At 55.9% G+C, this 23329-nt stretch overlaps 1 protein-coding gene across 1 annotated transcript in view; it reads left to right on the forward strand.

Annotated features, from left to right (window-relative positions):
• The window catches only part of NFASC (neurofascin), a 192218-nt gene extending 175661 nt beyond the window's left edge, over positions 1-16557 (forward strand). The window contains exons 28-32 of the mRNA XM_065938228.1: positions 774-890; positions 1969-2121; positions 9689-9820; positions 12118-12187; positions 14919-16557. Of these exons, the coding sequence (XP_065794300.1) occupies positions 774-890; positions 1969-2121; positions 9689-9820; positions 12118-12187; positions 14919-15150 (704 nt within the window). The 3' untranslated portion in view covers positions 15151-16557. The remainder of the gene's footprint in view (positions 1-773; positions 891-1968; positions 2122-9688; positions 9821-12117; positions 12188-14918) is intronic.
• The last annotated feature ends 6772 nt before the right edge of the window (positions 16558-23329 follow it).

Below are 23329 nucleotides of genomic sequence, written 5' to 3' on the forward strand. Positions count from 1 at the left end.
ATACAGTGCTAAGAAGCCAACAGAACAGGATTCTTCTGGTATCTGGACCTCTGGATATTGGGTGTCAAGAAGGAGTTATCTTCTGTGGTCCCATGAAAGGGAAAGGAAGGATTCGTACTGTCTTTTCTTGGAGCCCTGGGATTTCAGGCCCAAGTCCCATTAGGTGGTCTGCAGCCATTTTTCACAGAGTTCAGGATCTTGGTGACCAAGAATGACCCCAGGGGCTCTGTGTGACTTGCCACTGTCTGTCTCCAGCTTCAGGAGCGCAGTAAGGTTTTCATTTGGCGTTGTCCTTGTGCAGATCTCATCATGACTCTCGAGTGACTTTTCAAGATACCTTTTTCCTTCCTGTAGAATGTCTGTAGCTGATGGGAAAGAGGCACATCTCCACCCGGCGTCCCCCTCTCTGCATCCTGGCTAACAGGGCTTTTCACTGCACCATTCAAATCTGTGACAAGGCACCTAAAAGGAAGGAACCCTGGTCAGGGCCTCCAGTGGCCTGGACCAAGCCCAGTCTTTCCCTCACACCCCCCGCCTACGTGGACACATAGTTTCCAGCTCTCCCTCACACGCAGGGCCCCCTGACTGTACTGCTTGTGCCTGGATGGAGACCTCTGGCCTGGCTGCCAAGGCTGCAGCTTGGAGCTCTGTCAGGCCCCGTGCGCGGCCACTTCCTACTTTACCCTTTCCCAGCTGCCCGTGTGTCTGTCTGTCTGTCTGTCTCCAGTGCTGCCTCCCTCCTCACCACTAACTCCTCTTCTAACCCCCGCCAGCCCCCGACGAGCAGTCCATCTGGAACGTCACTGTGCTCCCCAACAGTAAATGGGCCAACATCACCTGGAAGCACAATTTCGGGCCCGGAACTGACTTTGTGGTTGAGTACATCGACAGTAAGCATTGCTGTGTGGGGCGGCAGTCTTTGCCATGGGTAGCGCAGATGCCGTTGTAGAGATGCAGGGCACTCCCCCAGGCTCGGGGAGGCCCTTCGGCTGCTCCACTGTGGCTTAGTGAAGTCGATACGTGCTCAGGCGGCAGGGGTGGGAAGAGCAGATTCGAGGTGAAGGAGGGGGTTTCTGTGGCCACCAGTGGCCGTCTGGGGCTGCCTTGCTCGGCGGCAGGGGAGGTGCCTGACTGAGGGCCCTTCGTCTCTCTCCTGCCTGGGACAAGGGTTTTGCCAGCACCCCAGTGAGCTCGCCCTCGCCACTGTGCAGATTTCTGCACTTAGGACCCGTACTCTTAGCGTCTCCCCTGGACATTTGGACCCCCAACTATACTTTGCTCACAGAGGGACGCCAGCTGCCCACAGGTCAGAGACACTGTCCAGGGTCAGACATCTCAGCTTGAGCTGAGCTGGCCCTCCTCTACTGGATATTTGTGAGGCTGGAGTGAGGTCAGGGTAGCTGGGTGCAGGCCTCATTCCAGAGGGCTCAGACCCGCCGTGCTGGCCTGTTGGACTTGTACTGGAAGGGCAGCCGAAGCGCTGAGAGAGAACACAGCCGACCCTCGGTTCTCTGCGGTTGGAGAGCGAGCCACACCCGCAGAACCCAGAACTGCTGTACATTCTCAGTGCTTCCCGTGACCGCCATTCAGCCGCCCCCCAGACACCCAGGCTCTCACTTCTCCTGAAGTGCAAGCTCATGTGGTGAGAAACGAGAGGGGAAACCGGGAGTGCAGGCCAGGCGCAGAGGCCCGTCTTCCCTCCGCCACCCCGGGGGTGCTGAGCGGTCCTCTCCAGGGTAGCAGAGCACTGGATGGCACCCTGAGAGCCCAAGGGAGCAGGTCCTAGTGTTCTCAGAGCCTCAGCCTGTGGCGAGCACGGAAGGCCTCACGAGGGGCAGTGTCCTGCGGGACAGCCTGGCCCCCGCGCCCCAGCGCGCCTCCGCCTTCGACAGGCGCCCAGGCCTCTAAGCATCGCCTCTCCAGCTCCCCATGCCTGGCCTTAGGCTGACTGAGGTTTCTGTTCCCCAGGCAACCATACGAAAAAAACTGTCCCTGTTAAGGCCCAGGCCCAGCCCCTACAGCTGACAGACCTCTATCCCGGGATGACATACACGTTGCGCATTTATTCCCGGGACAACGAGGGCATCAGCAGTGCCGTCATCACCTTTATGACCAGTGCAGGTGAGAGGGGTCCGGCCTGGCCGTCCCCGGCAAGCATGGGCATGTCATGCTCATCCTCAGCTTCCCGCTTGTCTCTCCTCCTAGGAAGGAGGACTCGCCCTCCCCTTCCTATCTTGCATGGCGCGGCTCGGCTCTCCTTATGTGTCAGTCTGCAGCTACCGGAAAGACAGAATGAGCCAAAAGTGCATGCCGCCAGAGAGGAAACTGCGCGTCTGACCCTGTGGGGATGAGGGGGCATCAGGGGGAAACCGAGGCCATGCAGCCTGAGGACAGGGGGGCCCCCCTGGCCTCCACTGTGCTGCAACCACGAAGGTTTGGTGAGCGCAAACATGGTCTGTGTGTGGGCGTCTGGGGGCAGTGCGGCCTGGCCTCACACGGGCTCGCTTCCTGCATGTGGGGTTAGGGGACAGGACCAGGTCTTTACCCCAGAATCTTCCCAGGAAGTAAACCAAGGATCAGCATGTATGGCATTGCCTTGCCACTTAAACACTCAACTGTTGTTTAAAAACTCCAAAGTGTGTTACCCGAATTGTTTGCAGCTTTGTTTTAGTTTCACTTTGCCCCAGGTTTGTCATGGCTTAAAAGTAGTTGATGTTTTGTTGCACTGGGGAGGAGAAACTTTCCAGTCCTAGAGGAGCTCTGGATCTTTCAGGGCTTCAGCTGTGGCTGGAGAAGCTGCTTCATTTGTACCAAACCAACAGGGAAACTGGGGCTCAGTAAACAAGGTTCAGAAATCTCTATTGGTCAGGGTGGCTGGCAGTCTGGAGACTGAGGGCACTTGCTTGTCTGTGTGTCTCTTTAAAATCAGCCGGGCGAGCTGGCCAAGGGGCTGCTTTGCTAAGCCCTGGGGAAAGGATGAGTTTGGGGAAAGAGAAGAAAGGACCAGTCCCTGCCCTCAGGCACGTCTCAGGTGCAGGTTACTAGACACAAGGCGAAAGGAAAGAACACACCATGGTTTATGTGAAGTTCTAAATGTGGACCTATGTGTCTATCACTCCTCCTGCGCCTGGCTTGAGGAGGCTGATCCTGGTGTCTTCGTCTCGAGAGTCTCAGCCATGTGTGTAATGCCTCCCCCCACCCTTTCTGGCCTGGTCCCTCCCAGTCTGGGTGTCCCGGCCTCCTCCCTGGGGCTCTGCCTGTTCCGCGCACGTGCATGTCCATGCTGTCAAGACATCAAGACTCAGGGAGCCTCAGAGTCCTGCTGCCTGCTTGAGGCTAACCAGGCCAGCTCGGGCAGGAAGCCCGCAAGTAGCCAGGTCATCCTGGGAGCCAGGCCAGGAGACTGGACAGTTGACTGACTGAAGCAGGTGGCTGGACTCTGTCTGACCCAGTCAGTCAGGGTTCCAAGCTGTTGCTCACCGGTGCATGCGTTTGCTTTTGCTTTGTTACAAACTTGAGTCCAGCTCAGAGGCAGAAAGCAAGGATGAGATCTGATGATAGGGTTCCATCCTAGGGAATGCAGCAAAAGCCAGCTCAGCCTGCTTGCAGCGCTTGTCTTCGCCCAGTGCTGGGGACTGTGGGTGCGGGTTGGGGAGAAGGAGCCAGAGGGGAAGGACACGTCCCTGCCCTCAGGGACACCCCAGTCTGCTCTGATGTCCCAGCATTCCATGCAAAGAAAAACAGTGACAGTGATGGACGATGCACTTCTGAACACTGACTCAGATGTTCATTTCTCCTTTCCTGTGGTTGCTATGGAGAGGCTAACCCCGTAGCTTGCTTTCAGGGTGAGTGAGGCCTGCAGCGCTCGCATGTGTCCCCACCTCCTCCCCATGCAAGCTGGAGAGCGCAGGCTCGTGACCCTCGCTCTGGGCACTTACTGCTCCCTTTCCTCACGGGCTGGCTGGAAATGACTATGTGCAAACCACATAGAGAAGAAAAACATTTTTACTTTCTAAATGTCGTGTGTGCCTGTGAGTGTGTGTCCAGATCCTCTGAAAACACACAAAGGAGTGGGTGTTCACAGAGCCAAGTTCACACAATCATCTCCCAGGTCCCTGTGTCTCATCAAGTTTATGACCATCTTGGGGCCCAACCACTGGTCTTTCGCCAACCACAGGCTATCACTTCTGTCCATAGACTCAGACATGTTACAATGGTTCATGCAGGAAACGGAAAAAAAAAAAAACCCACAAGGAATGCTCACAGACTCCCTGACTCTCACCAGAAAGATCCCACATGGGAAGTTAATCACTTTCTTGAAGCTTTTGAAGCCAAGGAGACCTGAGGGGCCCCAGCACATAACCCTGGATTCCAAGAGACCTGTCAGCTCTCACATCCTGGAGCAGGCTGGATGGGGAGCTGATGGGCCCAGCAAGACAAACAGCAAACTGCCTTAGCCCTCAGGAATGTGGGAGGAGGGATGTTGGGGGCCCACCTGTGGTCAGCCTCTTGCTGCTGTGCTGGGAGAAACCCAGGATGGAGTGAGGTGAAGATGGAAAGGTGTAAAATGACATGTAAGTGAGAGCAGCCCTGCCAAACTGCATTTGAAGAAAGCCCATCTCTGTCATATTTGTTCATCCACCCTATTTCTGAAATACAGTTTTTCTGCCTGCTTTGAATGACTGGCCTCTCTCCGACGATCAGACCAATTTCCTCTTGATGGGCATGATGAGTTAAGGGAACTGTCTGCTTTGCAAGTGAACTACGCATTTCCGAGCGGGGTTGTAGAGTATGGTTGTGGAAGGCACACGAAGTGTGGCCTCTAGGCCAGAGTAGGAGGTGTCAGATCCCATGTGTCCCGGTGAACAGGTGCTGCCCTGGGTTCCGTTAGCTCCAGCAAAGGTAGTAAATGTAGATATTCACTGATCTTGGGATGTTGCTATTACTGTGACCATTAGGCATCTGGAAACATGTTGAATGGAGTAAGAATGGTCTTGGCAGACAAATGCAACTGCCCTGAAGCCCTGCAAAAATGCCTCCTCCTCTCAGAGTCTGTGCGGTCATGTGAGTGAGATTGTGTCCTAAATTTCTTTTGGTTCTTGAGAAACTAAATCATTTTGGTGGAGTCTGATTGAACCCACCTTACCCCAGATTCTGCTGGTTTTTTTGTTTCTTTGTTATTGTGTATCACTGACATTGATTAGTTTTAGGTGTACAATATAATCGTTTGATCTATGCAAAATGATTATCACTACAAGTTTAGTTAACACCTGTCACCAAATATAGTTATAAAATCTGCTTGATTTTGAAGAGCCTTGTGTGTCCAAACGTCACAGAAAATTCTTTGATCTTTTCAGTGAGGACTGAAAGTAACATTTGAACTTTGCATGGTGATATCAGGAATGGAAATCTGTATTTAATTTGTAAATTTCTCATATGGCCACCTTCCCTGGAATTGTGCCTTTCTTTCCCAAGAGAAAGGAGTCTCGTGGGAGACAGCTGTCAGCAAGACAGTGGAAAAAGCAGGTCACTGCAGACATTCAGACCAACTTCTTTCTAAAAAGTGGGAACCACCGTTCAAACATAAGTTGAAGTGACTCCTTAATCCCAGCGCCCAGGTGGCATGTGGTGAAGCCAGTATCCTTGTGACCCCCTCAACTGGTATCAAGAGAAAATGAAAGAGATAGCCCATATTAACCTTAGTGGTGGTGGTGGTGGTTTATTTGTCCAAGTCTTGCAACCCCATGGACTGTAGCCTGCCAGGCTCCTCTGTCTATGGGTTTTCCCAGGCAAGGATGCTGGAGTGGGTTGCCATTTCCTTCTCCATAGTTATATTAGGATTAAATTGGTCAGTAGTCAGTAAGTAGTCAGTGATGACTTGTTAGGTGACCAACATCATGCTAAGGACAACGGGGCTCAAAGGATCCCCAGGTCTCCAGGCTTTGTAATATCCTTGGACATCAGAACCCAGGAAACAGAGCAATTAAATGTTGCACCATGTAGAGTAAATGGGGTTGAAATAGGAGTTTAAGAGACTGCTGTGAGCTGGAGGAATGGGAGATTCAGGAAGGAGGGGCCGAAAGTGGAAAGGGGAAGGGCAGGAAGGGTGGCCGTCCAGGCACTCTGGGGCAGGGTGGGGAGGGTGCGGAAGGGAAAGATCAGAGCACCTGACTTGATTGCAGTGTTCTAGAAACATAACAGCATGATGTATCATTGTATCCTTGGAGTCTGACGAACACAGTGGTGAGCGGAACCCTTTAGAACTGGGTAGTAGCATGACTACAGGGGACGTTTTGGAAGGAGTAAACGATTGCCCTTAGAGGTGAGTTGTGAAGGCGCTGGCAGAAGCAGGGGGCAGATGAATGATCCAGGGAGATGTCAGGAGCAAGCCCTGGGCTTACAGTGTGGAACTGGCTAGAAGGATAAGGAGAGATGAAAGACGTTTAGAAAGGCATGGCCGGAGGAGTGGTGAGAGTTGGAGTCCAGGGTGTTACAGTGAGTTTGGGAAAGACGCCCTTGGTGATGGTGGATGAGCACTGAGTGCAGCGGGCTTTGAGGCCAGCATGTTGGGGCACAGAAGGGAATTGGCAGGAATTGGCGATGATGGCGGAAGTTTGAAGAGTTTACCTGTAAGAGGACAGTGTGCGCACGAGAGCCAAAAAGTCTGGCAGCTTCCTCAGAGATGTTGTCTTAAAACAGGGAGCTTCAGCGTGTTTAATGGAGAAAGGGAAGAGGCAGCACAGGGGAAGAAACTGAAAAATGCTAGAGTTTTCAGAGGTCCTTACAGGCCTGGGCCACCAAGGAAGTGAGGTGTTGGGTCCCTGCAGAGAGGAGAGATGAGAGCCCCTTCAGGAATGGAAGGAGACAGTTGTAGAGGCTGTGACGCTTCGGTGGTCTCCAGGGTGGAGCAGGTGAGCGCGACACCAAGACGCAGACTGGGGGAGAGGGCCACGAGATCAGCGGGCGCAAGAGGGGGAGCAGCCAGGGGAGCGGAAGGGTGGCCAGGCTGCATGGGGGTCCTGGTGAGGTCTGACTCCGTGCGTCTGTGACGGGCCCGGTTTGCATCTTAGCAAAGCTCACTGTAAGAGCAGAAGAATGCAGTAATTGCCGAGGGGACCCGCAGCTGGCGACGGTTGACTCAGGTGACACAGAAGGGAGGGCAGCGTGGAGCCCGAGGGAGGCAGAGCCCCACCAGGCCGAGAGGCTGAGGGGGCGGGCCACAGGAAGGAAGCCAAGGAGCAGATGGGAACCGGGTGCCTTGTGTTCCCAGCTCTGGCCCAGCCCTGGGGGACGACAGTAAGCCTGACAGTCCCTCCTTCAAGGAGCTTACCTTCTGAGTGGAGTGGTGAAGAGCACAGACTCAAACCGGACAGCCTGGGGTCACAGCTCAGTCAGTTGCCTCACCTGTGAAATAGGGTAATAGTACAAATCCACCTTTATGCCTTTTCATACTGTTCATGGGGTTCTCAAGGCAAGAATGTTGAAGAGGTTTGCCATTCCCTTCTCCAGTGGACCACGTTTTGTCAGAACTCTCCACCATGAAACATCCATCTCGGGTGGTTCTGCACAGCATGGCTCATAGTTTCATTAAGTTACACAAGGCTGTGATCCATGGGATCCTTTTGGTTAGTTTTCTATGATTGGAGGCCATGGGCTGCAGTTCTTGCTTCTTCTTGAGGAGAAGGGATGACAGAGGATGAGATGGTTGGATGGCATCACTGACTCAGTAGATAACGAGTTAGAGCAAGCTCTGGGAGATAGAGGACAGGGAAGCTGGGGTCGCAAAGAGTCAGACACGACTTAGTGACTGAACCACAAATCCACCCTGAGGGACTGTTGTGAGGGTTAAACTAGATAATCGTGAGAAAGGGCTTTGAGCCGTGTCAGCCCATAGGAAGTGCTTAGAAGTGTAAGTTGTTAGCAGTAGTAGTATAGCCAGTTGTTATAAGTGCTATGAGAAGGGCAAATTCAATCCTGCAGATAGAGTGGCTGGGTGGGAAAGAGCTTTGTCTTAGCTGGGAAGGTCCAGGAAAGCATCTCTGAAGAGATGACATTTGCTGAGGCCGCCGTCTGAAGACAGAGCATTAGATGCAGAGGACCCCGAGGCAGATGTGCGAGCAGCTGGGTCAGCCGGAGCGGCCGGGGTGTCTGGAGTGGCCAGGGTGGTGGGAGACGGGACAGATGGAGCCTGGCGGGTCAGGATAGGGAGTAGAGGGGTTTTCCTAATGGTGACGAGAAGCATTGGAGGTTGAATTGAGGAGGTAATCTGACCGTGTGTGGGGCTTGGGAAGACCTCTCAGATCTTGTGTGGGACATTGCCTTTGGACGCAAGGGTGGGACTTCCCCCACAGCACCCGGGTCCGCGAAGTCATGGCCATGTTGTTATGGAACTTTCCATCCCGGAGTGCCTGGGCAGCCAGAGTGCAGAGAGAGGGGAAGGTCTTGTTCATCATCTTCATTGTTCATTGAGACCCATCTTGATGCAAGGTCCTTGGCTGGATGCTGAGAACACGGCAGAGACAGTTTCTCTGCCCACGAAGAGCAAAGGGTAGGCCACACCTGGATACCTGCCCCGCACGGTGGTGTGATGCAGACCCTGGGGTGCACCCGGGAGTCCCGTCGCTGTGCCTCTCCCGTAGGAGGCCCGGAGCCTCGGCTCGGGCTGCGTGGCTCCCAGCACTCCCACCGCTGTCTGGGTCTCCCGAAGGCTGCTCCGCTGGCTCTGCCTGCCCGGGGGTTCCCTGCGGTCTCCTCTGTCCCTTATCCTGCCTGTCCTCCAAGTTGTGGTTTCCATGGAAGGCTGCATCTTTTCTTCTTCAGTCTGTAGACAGGAAGAGGGCAGGTGACTCCTATGCACCCCACCCCTTCCCGTCTCTGACCTAAGTCATGGGTCCTCCAGGACACCATCAGACGTGCCTCCGGTCTCCAGGCCCATGCAGCTTGCCCCTGGAGTTGTGAGGGGGTCTCCCGCTTTGAGACAGGCCTCCCCGTGACCAGGCAGGGATGGCAAGGGGCCGTCTGTCACAGGGGTCTCCGCGTGGGGTGTGCTGAAGGCACGGCCCCTCCACCGGCCCGCCTGAGGTGCCCGCGCGGGGACATGCTTGCTGTTAGCCGCAGTGCAGTTGGAGAGACGCGAGGGGGCACGGGGCACCCTGGACTGCACCCGCCCGGGTCCCGCTTGGGGGACAGGTCTCTGTCCCAGTGTCTGTGCTGGCCTGCAAAGGTGTTCTCCCAGGGGTGTGCGTGTGACCGTGGCCCCATTCCCGGGGGGGGGGTGGTGGGGTGGGTGGGAGTGTGCCAGCTCAGCCCGCCTCATTCACAGGGAGTCACAGTCGATCCCTGGCCTTCCCTCCTTCCCCACCAGGCTGTGCCCGGCCAGTGTTTGCAAGAATGCCAGTGCCTCAACCTTAGGACAGTTCTCTTCCCAAAGGACCTGCTCAGCCTTCTGCTGCTTATTCTGTCCCCTCTGCTCCTTCCTTGTGCCTCTTTCCTGACCTCTTGCCCTTGCCTTTTTAATGACCGTCTCTTCGTCCCTGGAGCGGGGTGGTTTGAGCCAGAGGGCTGCCGGGTGATAGGCTGCAGGAGGACCCTGGCCATGAACTAGCTGCAGTTCTGCCTTCCGCTCCCCTCCTTGCCTGTCGCCTTGTGAACCACTCACTCACGTGTGTGCCTCTGGCCTCCCCTGCAGCCTACACCAACAACCAGGCAGATATTGCCACCCAGGGCTGGTTCATTGGGCTCATGTGTGCCGTCGCCCTGCTGGTGCTGATCCTGCTCATCGTCTGTTTCATCAAGAGGAGTCGTGGCGGCAAGTACCCCGGTAAGATGTGTCCACGGAGCCGGCTCGGGACGGGGCCAGCAGGCTCTCCTGTGAGTCGCCGGGCCCCTGCAGGGGGGCGCCATTCTCTCAACGAGCACAGCCCTTCCCCAGGCTGGGACTTATGTAGAGTTGCCAGAAAGCACTTGAGTTAATTAAGCTCCCCTGAGGTGGGGGGATGGAGCAGTCCGGGCAGCCAGAGAGGGGATGGAAGGAACCCTGGCTCCCATTAAGAGTGACCTTCCCACCCCTGGACTCACCACCCATCTGCTCGGTAATTGGCTTTTTTCAGCCTGAATCTCATTAGGATCCTGTATCCCAGGGAAGGAGAGAGGAGAGATGCTTTTCTGTAACCATGAGAAAGCGAGACTGGAGGGAGGAGAGGTCTGGACGGAAGTGGCACACACAGGAGAGAGGCTGTGGAGCGGGCTCTCGGATCCTGCAGTGCACGCAGCACGCAGGGTTGCAGTCACAATACCCCAACAGGGGGGCAGAGGCCCTACGAGAGGAGCAGGTGGGGGGCGGGTGGGGGGTAGGCTGCACCGAGAGGAACCCCACCCCTCGCCAGTCCTTGAAGGGCTTTGGGCTTTCCTTGAGTCCCAGAGAGCTACTTCTGTTGTGTGGCCTGAAGACCCTCCAGCCCAGAGGAGCCAAGGTCATGGACAAGGACCTCTGGCTTTTTTGTTTCTGGAAATATTGATTGTTCTTCAGACAGGGAAAGCCATCTGTCTGTGAGGGGGTGGGGAGGGCGACAGGAGACAGGATAATGGATGACCCTGAGAGCGAAAGTCCAGCTGGACTGCAGGATGAGATTGCTCCCTGCCCCCAGAGCCTTCACCAGGCACACCCCGTGCTCTCCAGGTGCTGGCTTCTCCCCACCTCTGTGAACGAGTCCTCCTCCACGATCCCCTGAAACACCCCAGAGAGGGAAGATTCTGTTTTACTTTCTTCGTCTGGCCCACGTGTTCTCAGACCCTAGGATTCTGAAGGACTCCTTGAAGGACTCCTTCAAGTCAGGAACGGCAGGAAAGTATACTTCATTATTGGTGAATGATGGAGAGGGAAATGGCAACCCACTCCAGTATTCTTGCCTGGAGAATCCCCATGGACAGAGGAGCCTGGTGGGCTAGAGTCCATGGGGTTGCAGAGAGTTGGGCAGGACTGAGGGACTTAGCACTTAGCATGCACATTGGTGAGTGATTCCTTCACTTTGTTGTGCCGTGTTGGAATTGTTTTTCTTCTGTAAGAGTGAGGAAGGGCGGCCTTTCTGATCTCACTACTTATTCGAGGTGGAACTGGGACACCTGAGAACTGATCAGATAACTCTGGACCTTCCTCTGCCCATTTCAGAAAGTTCTTCTTAGAGTTAAGCTCCTTACATCAGGAAGATGAATGAACCAGGAGCTGTGAGACCAGGGCTCCAGGGTCCACTCTAAACTTTGTTTAGTTGCTGTTAATGTGACACTTTCCAGACCTCAGCTTCCCTCTGCTAAAATAGGGGTGATTATCCTGCCTTGTACCTCAAAAAGAAGCATAGTCATTCACCCAAGTGTCTGCGGTGTACCAGTCCTTGTGCTGGGGGTTCTAGAAGAAGTGACCGCTCCGTCAAGGACCGTGCAGCTGGTGCAGTAGGAGGGTCACAGCACAATACAGGGCCTGGGAGGAACGCTGACCCTTCACGGAGGGCTGTGGGAAAGGGGAGTCGCACAGACAAGTGGGGTCCCAGTTAGGAGAGCACCTGCTGTTGCAGGGGCGTCTGCAGTGTGTCCTCTCTGCCCAGCACACTCTCCTAGGAGCTTTGAAGACACACAGTCCCCACCCTCAAGAAAAGAACTGGCATTCTACTATGGGCGTCATAAGTGTGCACAAGTAATTGTAATGCAGAGCAGGATTAAGAAGGTGCCAAGGAATTCTCTGGCAATCCAGTGGTTAGGACTGTGCGAAGGAGTGCCAGAGGCATGGGTTGGATCCCTGTTCAGGGAACTAAGATCTCGCTTGCCACACAGTGTGGCAAAGAAGAAAGTTGCCAAGAAAAGGACGGCGTCCATTAGGTGTTTGGGGACGACCTCATGGAGCGGTTGAGGCGAGCCAGGTCGGGGAAGATTTCAGTGGTCAGTGGAGATGATGGCAAGGAGGCGGCGGAATTAGCTTGGAACCTGCTTAAATGGGGGAGGTACGAACCAGAGGGCGTGGGTGGTGCTGTATTGAGGAGGAGAGGTACTGAACCCAGAGGCCGCGTCTTTGGCTGTACCTAAGGGCCAGTCATCACCTCTGTGTCTTTGTTTCTCTTCCTGACCAAGTGCGAGAAAAGAAGGATGTGCCCCTTGGCCCTGAAGACCCCAAAGAAGAGGATGGCTCCTTCGATTACAGGTGTGCGGCCCCCTTCCCTCCCGCTCACGCACAGCACCCTGTCTGCTGGGTTTTCCTTCCTGCCCTCAGAGCTGACAGCTGGGCTCAGAGGCCACCGCGTGGATGTCCTCCCATCCCGCTGTCACCTCTGCCTGTGACGGGAGCACCGCCCAACACACTCACACTCACACTCATTTGATGAACCGCGTTTTATTCATCCAGCTGCACAACTCAGGCTTATTGTGTTCTTTGTATGTGTGTTGCCACCTTTTGGCTCTGAAAGCAAGCCCCAGGCTCCCTCTTGCTGTGAAATGAGCTTTGCTCTCAGCTTCCCATCTGCCTGTACCCCACTCTAGCCCTGAGAATGGTGATGACACGGGCAAGCTGTATTATGTGTGAGACTCGGGGGGTGAGGGATACAGGGAGCAATGTTCTGGGCTTTTCCCTCAGGACCTAGAATGAATCTCTGGGCTGCAGCCTGGAATGGGCCTTGGACTGCGTTTGGTCTGGTGCCCGTGTCCCCAACGAGAGGACCAAGACCCAGGCTGGGAAGTGTCTGGCGGCTTATAGACTGTCTGTCTGTCCACTCTCTGCATCCTCGTAAACCTCCCAAAGGGCAAGCGTGAGAGGTCCTTCCCCGACGGTCCTCAGCACCCCTCGTGGGGCCCAGCTTCCCCGTGGGCCGAGGGTCCTTCTCTGGCCGTGAGTCCCAGAGGGCCTGACCCTCTCTCCCCAGACCCTCAGTGCAGCCCGAGGCGGCGTGAGGGACGGGCCCAGGGACCTGTGCTGGGAGAGCCACTTCCTCGGGGGCCTCTCCTCCCAGACACCACAGTTGCTGGGTGAAGGCGTCTGCTTCCTCCCCACTCCCACCCCCAGCCCCACTGACTCTGAGGCTGGAGACACAAATACCGGTGTGTGCACGCACATGCTTATACAGCGCGCGCGCGCGCACACACACACACACACACACACACACACACACCCCACCCCACCCCACCCCCGGCTGTGGCTCTGGGGGGCCTGCAGCGTCCATCCTGGAGCCCCACTTGGATGAGTCCAAGAGTCAGAACTTGGGAAGGGCCAACATAGATGTGTTAGAGGAGAAGCCAGGTTCCTGGGCGGGACAGGCTGGGTTGCGGGCTCACCCTGGTCTGTCCGCCTGGTCCTCGGAGGTCTTCCGGAAGGGAGGCGAGCGGGTGCCTAGACAAGGGGTCACAGTCGTTTCCCAGATGTAGCTCCTGTTTCCCCACCAGAACCTGACACAGTGAAGACCTCCCCCACTGCCCCCACCCCCACTGGGCCAGCCTGTCTGGTGACTGCATACAGCTCGGGGGCGTGGAGTTCACAGGAATCACACAGAGACAGTCAGCACGGCCCTGCAGCTGGAGTCGGGAGCCCTGGGGAGAGGGTGCCTGTGAAACAGAGTGGCAGGTGGAGTGAGGAGCTTAGTCATTAGAATCTGCTGGTTTTCAAAACATGAATTTCACCCCCTGTACAAAGATAACGTAACCCTGGAGACTTACTCTCTCTCAGCTGCCCCTCCCGCAGCCCTGCCGTCAGTTAGGCCAGGAGACAGGGCCCCTGTCGCCCGGTGCAGCGGCGGGGGCTGCTAGCTTCCCGCCTGCTGGTGCCCAGCTCGTCTGCTCTGGTTCGCAGCCCTCCCTGCGCCCGGCAGCTGCCTTTGCCCGGCACCGTGGCAAGAGCTCCCTTCCCACTCTGGTGACATCCAGACGGTTGTTTGCCCCAAGCGCAGGGACGGCTAGGTGTGGCCTGGGGCAGAGGAGTGGGCTGCGGGGTGTCTGCTCAGCCTGCCGGGACCTCTCTCTCAATTGCAGCACCTGGTCCCCGCCTCGGGGGATGGGATGTGGTGCCAGAGCAGATGCCCGCCGCCCCAGGGTGTCTCCCTCCCTGGGGGCACAGCAGGCACCCCAGTGGGCAGATGCCACTGTAACTACCAGCTCTCTCTGCGTGAGAAGAGCTTAAGGGAAGGGCCTGCAGAGCCTCCGAGGGAGCTGGGCACAGTCCTCTGCACCTGGCTAGTTTTGTCTCTGATTGCTGGCCCTCCTGTCTCATACACACACCCTCAAGCCTCCGTCCGCTAGCCCTGAAATGGCAGCATCTTTTTGTGGATAAACCACAGCTAAGGGTAACACCGCCAAGAAAGAGAAGAGGAAAGGCAGGGAATGGTTTGTCTCTCAGGCTCAGACGCTCGCTTCTTGCCAAGGGCAGTCTTTCCAGGAGAGTCACAGACCACAGAGTCAGAGCTAGATGAACGCTCTTGATGGCAGGACCAAGGCCCAGTAAGAAGGAAGGACTTTCCCAAAGCCGCAAGGACACACTCGGGACCAGAGCTCGGAGTCCTTGACCCCTTTCTTTGACCCTTCCTGTCCCACCGGTCCACAAGCAGTTCCCTCTGCCTCCTGGGGGGGGGGGTGGAGCTGCTTCTGCCTGCTTCCACTCCAGAGAGCCAGCAGCCCAGCCTCTCAGAAAAGACCCCCGCCCAGGCGTCCAGGAGTATGGGCCCATCCCGGCCCCGCACCGGCCTGCCCCTCTGCCTGGAGAAGTGTCCTCCCTCAGCCACAGCTTCTCTCTGCAGACCTGGCCAGACAGGGTCGACAGGGCTGGGTCATCCCGGGGTCTGGTCCTCTGAGCAGCAAGTGCCTGGTGAGAGGCTGGAGGCCCTCTCCCTTCCGGGCGGGGTTTGGGCGGCACTGGGTGGGCTGGCTCTGATCTGCTGTCTCTCCCCGGGCAGTGATGAGGACAACAAGCCCCTGCAGGGCAGCCAGACGTCCCTGGACGGCACCATCAAGCAGCAGGAGAGCGACGACAGCCTGGTGGACTACGGCGAGGGCGGGGAGGGCCAGTTCAACGAGGACGGCTCCTTCATCGGCCAGTACACGGTCAAGAAGGACAAGGAGGAGACGGAGGGCAACGAGAGCTCGGAGGCCACGTCGCCGGTCAACGCCATCTATTCTCTGGCCTAACGGAGCCTTGCAGGCACAGCCGCTACTCTGCAAGCAGGAGGAAGGGAGAGGGGGAGATGAGCCGCCACAGACCTGCCCCAGAGCTGCCACCACCTTCTGGGACGGGGGGACAGCACGAGAGGCTGCCGAGCCGTGAGGACCGGCGACCGCCTAGCTGACCACAAGCCCCCTCCCGATGACCCCCCGGTGCCACCTGTGGGCAAGCTGCTGCCTCGGCTCAGCTCCGCTGGAGGGAGCCCCGGTCTCTCGCTCAGCCTCACAGTCACCCCAGGCCTCCGCCACACTGCCCGCCCCCGACCTCCACACACACACTCACCAGTTTTCTGTTGGTTACAGTCCTTCTCGTTATCTTTATTTTTGCTCTGTGAGTCTTCCCCCTGCAGACCCAACATCTCCATTTTCTTTTCCTTTTGAAGAAATGTCCCTGGAAAAAGAAATGATAGGCGGATTCTCCCCCAGGAAACTGCAAAGATAGGCAAAAAGGATTGCTCTGTAAGCGAACGTACAGAAGACCTATAGTATTCAAACCGCTGCTGGGCCCACGTATTTCCCAAGGATGCCTTTCTCGTCACATGCCTCCCCAGGCCCCCAACCCCTCTGCCTCAGCCTTGTCAGCTGCTGAGCTTGGGCTTGGCTCCTTTCTGGGAAACGACAGTATTTTTGGCAGGGAGGGAGAGGGGGTCAGGCCTCCTTCCGCTGGGGGGGTGGGCTTACCTCTTGCTCCTCGCTCTCACCCTGCCCCTTGCTCTGGAGCATCCAAGACAAAAGCTGTGCTGACTGAAGGAGTCTGAGGAACAGCAGTGGGCACCAAGGCGAAGGGCTTTGGCTCCAGTGACCGTGTACCTCAAGCAGAGGGAGCCCAGGCGTCTGGTCCCTGGGGAGCCGTTCGCGCCCCCAGAGAGAAGGGAAGGGCTGGGTTTGGACTGCCCTCCTCCTCCTCAGTGAGACTCAGGATGTGGGGCAGAGGACCACACCCCCCGCATCCAGGGTGGGGGCTCCCCCCACCAGGTCAGGGTCTGTGCTGCTACCCCCCGGGAGACAGACCCCACGATGCGAAGGCTGTGCTGGTGTGCCTGGGGGTGGAGCAGCACTCCCCTTGGGTGTCTGGCTGGTAGCCTCTCCTCGGTCAGCTCTGTGTGATGGTGAACCTGGTGTTTTATGGTGTGTGGATGGGGCACGGCTGCCCCCAGGACTGAGCCTGTGTGTCTGTTCCTTAGGATGTTCGCGTATCAGAAGCCCCCGAAGGACCTCGGTACTCAGTGCTGCAGAGAGCCTGGCAGCGCTCTTCGTATGCCTTATGCAGCTCTGACCTGTCCCTGCAGTTCCCAGGTCCCCAGCCCCTCCCTGCAAGCCTTGAAGCCTCCAGTGACATCTGTCTCAAGGAGAGTGGGGCGGCCTATGCAAGCGTCCCAGCAGAACCAGAAGCAGCCACTCAACACGTGCCCCAGATGGAGACACGCGCAGACCTGCGGTTCTGAGACCCAGGGCTCTGCCTTCATCCTCCCCACCTATTCCATTTTGAAACCAAAGGTACCTAGCCTCAGACAGAGAGATCTTGAGCCTAAGAGTAGCCCTTCAGCTGTTGGTGCAGTTAGAGCTGCTTATGGGAGGGTGGAGCTGACCCCCAGAGTGGACCGCCTGCCGCAGACACAGCCTCTGGCTGCTTGCCAGGGCGCCTGGGCAGGAGCAGTGCCGTGTCCTTCAGAGACCTTATTTAAGCTTTGTTTGCCACACCTTTAAGCCACAAAGGTATTAGCAATGCTTGCATCCCTTACTGGTCAGTTGAAGGTCAAGCCCCTAGACACGTGTACTGTGCAGATAAGAAAAGGTAGCCCCTAGCCGCACCAGCTGTGCCATTTGAACCCGTGGGCAGGCAGGTACCCGCTGGCCCGAGCTGCGGGAGGTGTGCAGGCAGGAGGCCTGAGGCGGCTCTCGTGGTCAGAGGGACCATGTGACCGGTAGGGGCTGGGAGCTAGCTCAGGGGTGCCCTCCCCAGGCTTCCACCCCCCACCTGCCTGGATGCCGCTGGGCATTCCTGGAGCCTGGGCAGGGAATGCCAGGGAGGTGTGCCTGTGAGCTGGATTCTAGGAAACGCTCTGGCTCTGAGCAGAGCAGTTGTTTCTCAGGCCTCCACATCTCTCTGCACTCGCGCTGGAAGCAAGCTCTGCAGGCAGGGTGGACGGTGAGCTGTCGTCATACCGTCCCCCTGCCTCAGGAAAGTCCTTCTTCACACGACCCGTGACAGGGGAAGGGGTACTGCTCCCAGAGGGTCGCGGGGGCCGTGAGCCCTCAGCCTGCCTCTGCGCTCTGTCCGTGCCCTGCCAGGCGTGCCCCTCCTTGTGTGCGAGGATGGTGCCTCCAGCCCCTGTGCGCGCTGCTGTGCAGAGAGGCGTGCACCGCGTAACCGCCGCCCTCTGGCAGGCGGGGGCCCAGAGGGCTGTGTGGGCCGCGGGGTTAGGCCGAGGAGCGTCCATCTTCCATGGAGCCCGCGCTGGAGCCCACCCAGCTCAGCGGAGAGCAGTATTGCCCAGCGCTCCCTGCCAAGCGGCTCAAGAGCCACCCCGAACATCCCCACCGCAATGCCAGGAGAGGTCCACCGCTGGTACTTTGACCCGCCTGGCCGCGGGCAGGAGAGGGGGCGGAAGTGAAGACCGTTTCCGGCTCCGGAAATCCCCGGCCTGAGCCCCCACCCGCCCGCTGGGCTCGGCCACGGCGTCTTGTGCTCTCAGCCGTCCGTCCGTCTGCTCCGCAGATGCGCGGGAGCAGCTGGCCTGAGCCCTGGAGACCGTGGTGACGGGCAGCCGCGGCCCCTGTCCTCAGCGCTGAGTCTCGTGATAGGCGGCTCTGCGTGCTCCAGCCACCAGTGGCTGCAGGCCGAAGGGAAGGTCCTTGCAGGGAGAGCTTGCTTCCCCAGGCTGGGCCAGACGGGAACGGACCTCCCGGCCGCTCTGCTCCGCGCCTTGGGGCGGGCTGCCTGATTGTCTGTATCTCGGTGCCTCTGTCTCCCCTAGGCAGTCCCTCCCCTGAAAACCTGTCCCCGCAGAGGGGCACGTGCCCAGCTAAAGGAGCGGGTGCCAGTCTCCAGGGAGCGCACCCCCGCAGGGCCTGGGGACAGCGCCGGCCCCCTGGCCCAGGTCGTGGTGACCTGGCCCTTTGACCCCTTGCCTTGCCTTGCCTTTGAGGAAATGGTTGTGTTTGTACTTGTCCCCTGTCCGTCGCCTGGGCCCCCTTCCCAGCAAGTCCCGAGGCCTAGAGAAGCGTTCACCTGTCCGAGAGGCTGCCGGGCTGGGAATGCTCTCCCCACGAGGACATCTGTGGCCTGAGCCCAGAGAGCACTTTCATGGTTTCCCTGAACACAGTCAGCCTTAGAAGAGGGCTGGAAACAGTTCCGTGGATATTTGTGGCTTTTCCAGCTGAGGGAGGGCTTCCCTGGTTCATACATGGCACCCACTCGGACACGCACACGCAGCAGACCGAGGCCCCAACACCGGGCAGCACTTTCAGGAAGAACAGCGCAGAGCATGGCCTTGTCTTGAAGAGGCTGAGCCCACTCCCAGACACGGAGATGAAATGTGAAGGGCTGTGTGAGGAAGTGTGTTGGAAGTGTCGGGGCAGGGGTCGGAGGCTGCCCATGCTGGACCCCTTCTGGGCGATTCCTGTGGGTAAACCCAGGACAGTCTGATCCAAAGGAGAGGGAGTTCTCCCCGGGAACAGCACGGGCAGCAGCTCTCCAAGGCTCTTGGAGCCCTTTGCAGGGTCAGGACCAAGTCACAGAGCATCCCGAAAAGCCGTGTGACAAGAGCAGCAGGAGTTTCCTACCCTCGCCTCAGCCTTTGCGAGGCTGCTCCGCTAAGGGCTAAAGAGGGGAGACTTCCCGGCCTCCCACTGGGGGGGCCGGGAGGGCATCTCCGTGGGAGGACACAGTGCACGCTCCCTGTTTGTGATGCCTCGGTTTCTCTGCCAGCAGTCACATACACCCCGGCCCGTGCTGTGATTCAGCCCCTGGGAAAAGAAACCACCCTGCGGATCCTGGTTGATCACTATGTGGTGGGCTTAAGAGGTGCATAGGGGGAGATCCTTGATTAAAATAAATCAGAGGAGTCAACAAATAAAGCAAAGAGCTTGTAATTATGGGAGGACATTCAGTGGCCTTTGCAGAGCCCAACTTCTGGGCAGCCCCTCCTTTAGGCCAGGCAGGGGCCACCCGAGGGAGTTCATGCCACACTATGGCTGTGCCCAGCCTGCCCAGCACAGGCCAGGACAGGGCCCTTCCCTCCCTCCCCTACTGAGAGCAGGTTCTGAGAAGGGACGGGAAAGGAGGACAGCCATCCAGGGAAGCCAGACCCCACCACACGGCGTCTCAAGCCAAAACCACTGCCCCCTACCGGTCTATTAGTATTAATGATAGTTTCATCATAATAAGGATGGAAGTGAGATAGGTACAAAGGTGTCTAGCTTAAACAGGATCAGATTTCAGCGTGCAGAGGAAGCGCAGAGCTGATCTGATTGAAATGACTCATTGTATGGTAAAACCCAGAGAGGGGAAGGGACTGTCCTCGGTCACACAGCTGGTAAACCGAGGTGCAGTCCGGCCTTGACCTCGGGCCCTCTGACTCCTTGTCCAGTGCTCTTTCATCTCAGCACAGCTGGAAACAGCGGTGTTTCCGCCTTGGATACAGTGATGTTACTTAAAACCTGGCCCACGTTTTTTTCTACTTCTCCCATATCCCCTTATACCTGCACAAATGAAATCACAGGATTTTTCTGAGTCCCAGATCAGTCAGTCTGCGCCAGTCGGTGGTGAACCGGTGGTGCTGTTCAGGGGAGACCCAGGCCAGGAGAAGAGGGAGCAGCTGATTGGTGTTTGTCACCACGAAGCTCTTGCCTCGTAACACATCGGGCCCCCAGCATACTGCGTCCCTGCGAGAGGGGCCCGGTGGGCTCTGTCCCCTCCACCCTGACCGCAGGGCTCTGTGAGCGAGCAGGGCCGTGGAAGTTCTGCCCCCGGATCCGCCGGGCCGGAGTGCAGCACATGCAAAGACTTCAGTGAAGCAATAAACACAAAACTCTGGGAGAAGAAATCCAGAATTTTGTGCACGTCTCTTGTTTCTCTTTCAGAAAGGATGCAGGTCAGACGACTCTGCCCTGCCCTCCTCTCTGACCCCCAGATTCAGCGTCCTCAGTCAGTGTCGTCCCCTGCCCAGCTCCCAGCTCTCTGCCAACCTCGCGCCCCCCTGCACTGAGCCCCGGTCGCCTGTGCCGTGGCCGTGTTCTGTCCTGCCCACCCCCCACGCTGGGTCCCAGGGGCCTCTGGCCCTGCAGCCTCCCCAGCACACACGTTTTCCAGTTTGTTCCGTTCAGCAGGGAAATCTTTTCCAAATGTCTCCATCCCTTCCCACATACCCACACACCCACAAATTGGTCTGATCTTTTTTTCCCATTGGTTAAATATTTTAACTCACCATGGCACACCTTGTTTTAACCCCTCTCACATCGTGTTCTTTCCTTTTTTTGAGTTATTTTGCATTAACCAACGTTGTCAGCGACAGATGCGTATCTGAGGGTGTCATGCTCTACCTTCAGCAGGGAAGGCTTCTGGGCCATAGAGGACCATCTAATACGTGGACTTATAAACTGACTGCATGAGCAATGGAAAGGCCAAATTATTCAGAATTTTTTTTTGAATCACTGTAAAAAAAAAAATGATTTCTTTTGTATAGAGAACACTAAACGTATAATAAAAGTTGTTCACAATGGACTCTGACCATGTAATTTGTTCAAATTTCCTTAGTTGGTGAGTAGAAGAGGGATATTTCGGGGTTAATGACAGAAATGAATCATAGGGGACTTCCCTGATGGTCCAGTGGTTACGAATCCACTTGCCAATGCAAGGGGGACAGATTTGAAGCCTGGTCCAAGAAGATGCCACATGCTGCAGGGCAGCTAAGCCTGTGCACCATTTCTGCTGGCCCAAACCCCAGAGCCTACACCCCGCAACAAGAAGCCCCACCCCAGTGAGACACCCACGTGCAACAGTGAAGACCTGGTGCAGACAAAATAAATTTTAAAAAATAAAATTACATATAAACAGAAATGAATCATAGGGTTTTTCATGGGCATTAGGCAGCATACACACAGAATTCTGTGATCGCAGCCCCTATCTTTTCTTTATTTATTTGGCTGCACTGAGTCAGTGGTGGCTCGTGGGATCTCTGACCTTCATAGCAGCATGAAGGATCTAGTTCTCTGACCAGGGATTGAACCCGGGCCTTCTGCGTGCAGAATGTGAAGTCTTAGCCACTGGACCACCAAGGGCAGTCCCACCAACCCCCATTCTGGAGTTGGTCATATCCTGGCAAACTGGTTGGCAAAGTCTGTGTTTTCAGCGTAGGAGTGGTGCGGGAACATGCTCGGTCCTGGAGACCCTGCTGAGTCACTGCAGCCTCGAGCACGCTTCCACACCCCTGCCCCTAGAGGAGCGCCTCGCCGGGCTGCCTGCTGGCCCCTCCGCCTGTGCAGCCCTGCCCTGAGTTGGAGGAGCACTACAGCGTGCCTGGCTTCGTAGCTGTTGCAATTTAATATTGCTGAATTTTAATACTTAATATTAATTATTGAAAGAATGAATAAAACTGCTTGGGACAAACCCAAACCCTCCTGATAGACTCAAAGTCTTGACACAGGGAGCCCAGGGCCAGTGCTCTGCGACAGCCTAGAGGGGTGGGTGGGGTGGGAGGTGGGAGGGAAGCCCAAGAGGAAGCGGTATCAACACACTTTGGGCTGACTCATGTTGGTGTGTGACAGAGCCATCACAATATTGTAAAGTCATTATCCTCTAATTAAAAATAAAACAAAAATTGAAAAAAATAGACTCAAAGGAATATCAACCAATGAGCAAAGAGAGAAGGGAAGGAACCAGAAAGGCCTCTGTTGGCTGGGAGCACTGCTCCAGCTCCTCCATGCCTCCTTTCCCGAAGCTTTGGCCTGCGGGAGTGCACAGTTACCCTGCGGAGTGGTTGAAGACATCACCAGGCAGGGCGAACGGTGAGGGATGCACCCAGACTTTGCACGCCCCCTCCCTTTCCTCAGGGCACTGTGGGGCATACAGGGTTCTGCTTGTGCAGGAACGTAACTAGTGGTTTATAGGCAATAATGGGAAATATAGGCAAAAAGATTCCCCTGCAAATGCAGACCCAAATCTCTGAGACAAAGAACCACCAAGTTCCAAGCCAGTGGTGTTTATTCTTCCCTCAGAAAAGATCACTGACTTGAGGAGTTACTGCTTCACTAGATTAAAATAAGAACATACTTCCAGGTCTAGCTCCTTCTGAATAACTCATTGGGTTTATCACACACCACTTCTGAACTTCCCTGTGCACTTGTTCTAATGCAAGAAAGATCTTATCATTCTCAAGTTCACAAACTATCTCAGAAATTTGCTCCCTGTGTTCATTTGCACTGTCCCAGCATTAGTCCGAGGCCTCATGCTGAATTGACAGTGTCCTTGCCTCTTGTGTTGCCTACTCCTTGAAACTGCAGCCAAAAGATCTAAAACACAAATCTGATCATGTCACTCCTTTACTTGAAAACTTCAACTTTACTACAATAAGATAAAGTATAAACTCCTTGGTTGGACATGTTAGATCTTTCATGATCTGACCCTCACCTCTGCAGTCTTATTTATTACTTTTACTATTCTTCACATATACCCTAAATGCTAGTCATTTCAAGCCATTTCTAGCGCCTTTGACATGCAATTTCTCAGACTTCTCAACTTTGGCAATTTAATTCCTCTCAAAAAGCACCTATTAATAACTTTTTCTGGAGCAGTTAATGACATAAAATAAGTAGGATAGATTTCTAGTCCTCAGGAAACTCAGACTATCAAGGGAGACGACCAGGTAAGCAAAAGCAATGTGACAATGTCCAGGACAACGGGCTCAATAACTGTGGATTCAATAAATGAATTATCATCAAAAGTTGGCAGGCTTGAAATACTCTCCTCTCAACTTCACAGACACCTGTCCAACCAGATAGTTCATAATCTGATGCTCACAACCAGGCCTTGAAACACCTAATTCCAGGTTCTTTCGTCTTTCCCAAATCTCTCTAACCACCTTTTTCCTTACAGATCATCTCAACTCCTGAAAGACAGGCTGTGGCCTCCGTGCTGGGTCACGTG

Source organism: Muntiacus reevesi, chromosome 5 (assembly GCF_963930625.1).
Source record: "Muntiacus reevesi chromosome 5, mMunRee1.1, whole genome shotgun sequence".
NCBI lineage: Eukaryota > Metazoa > Chordata > Mammalia > Artiodactyla > Cervidae > Muntiacus > Muntiacus reevesi.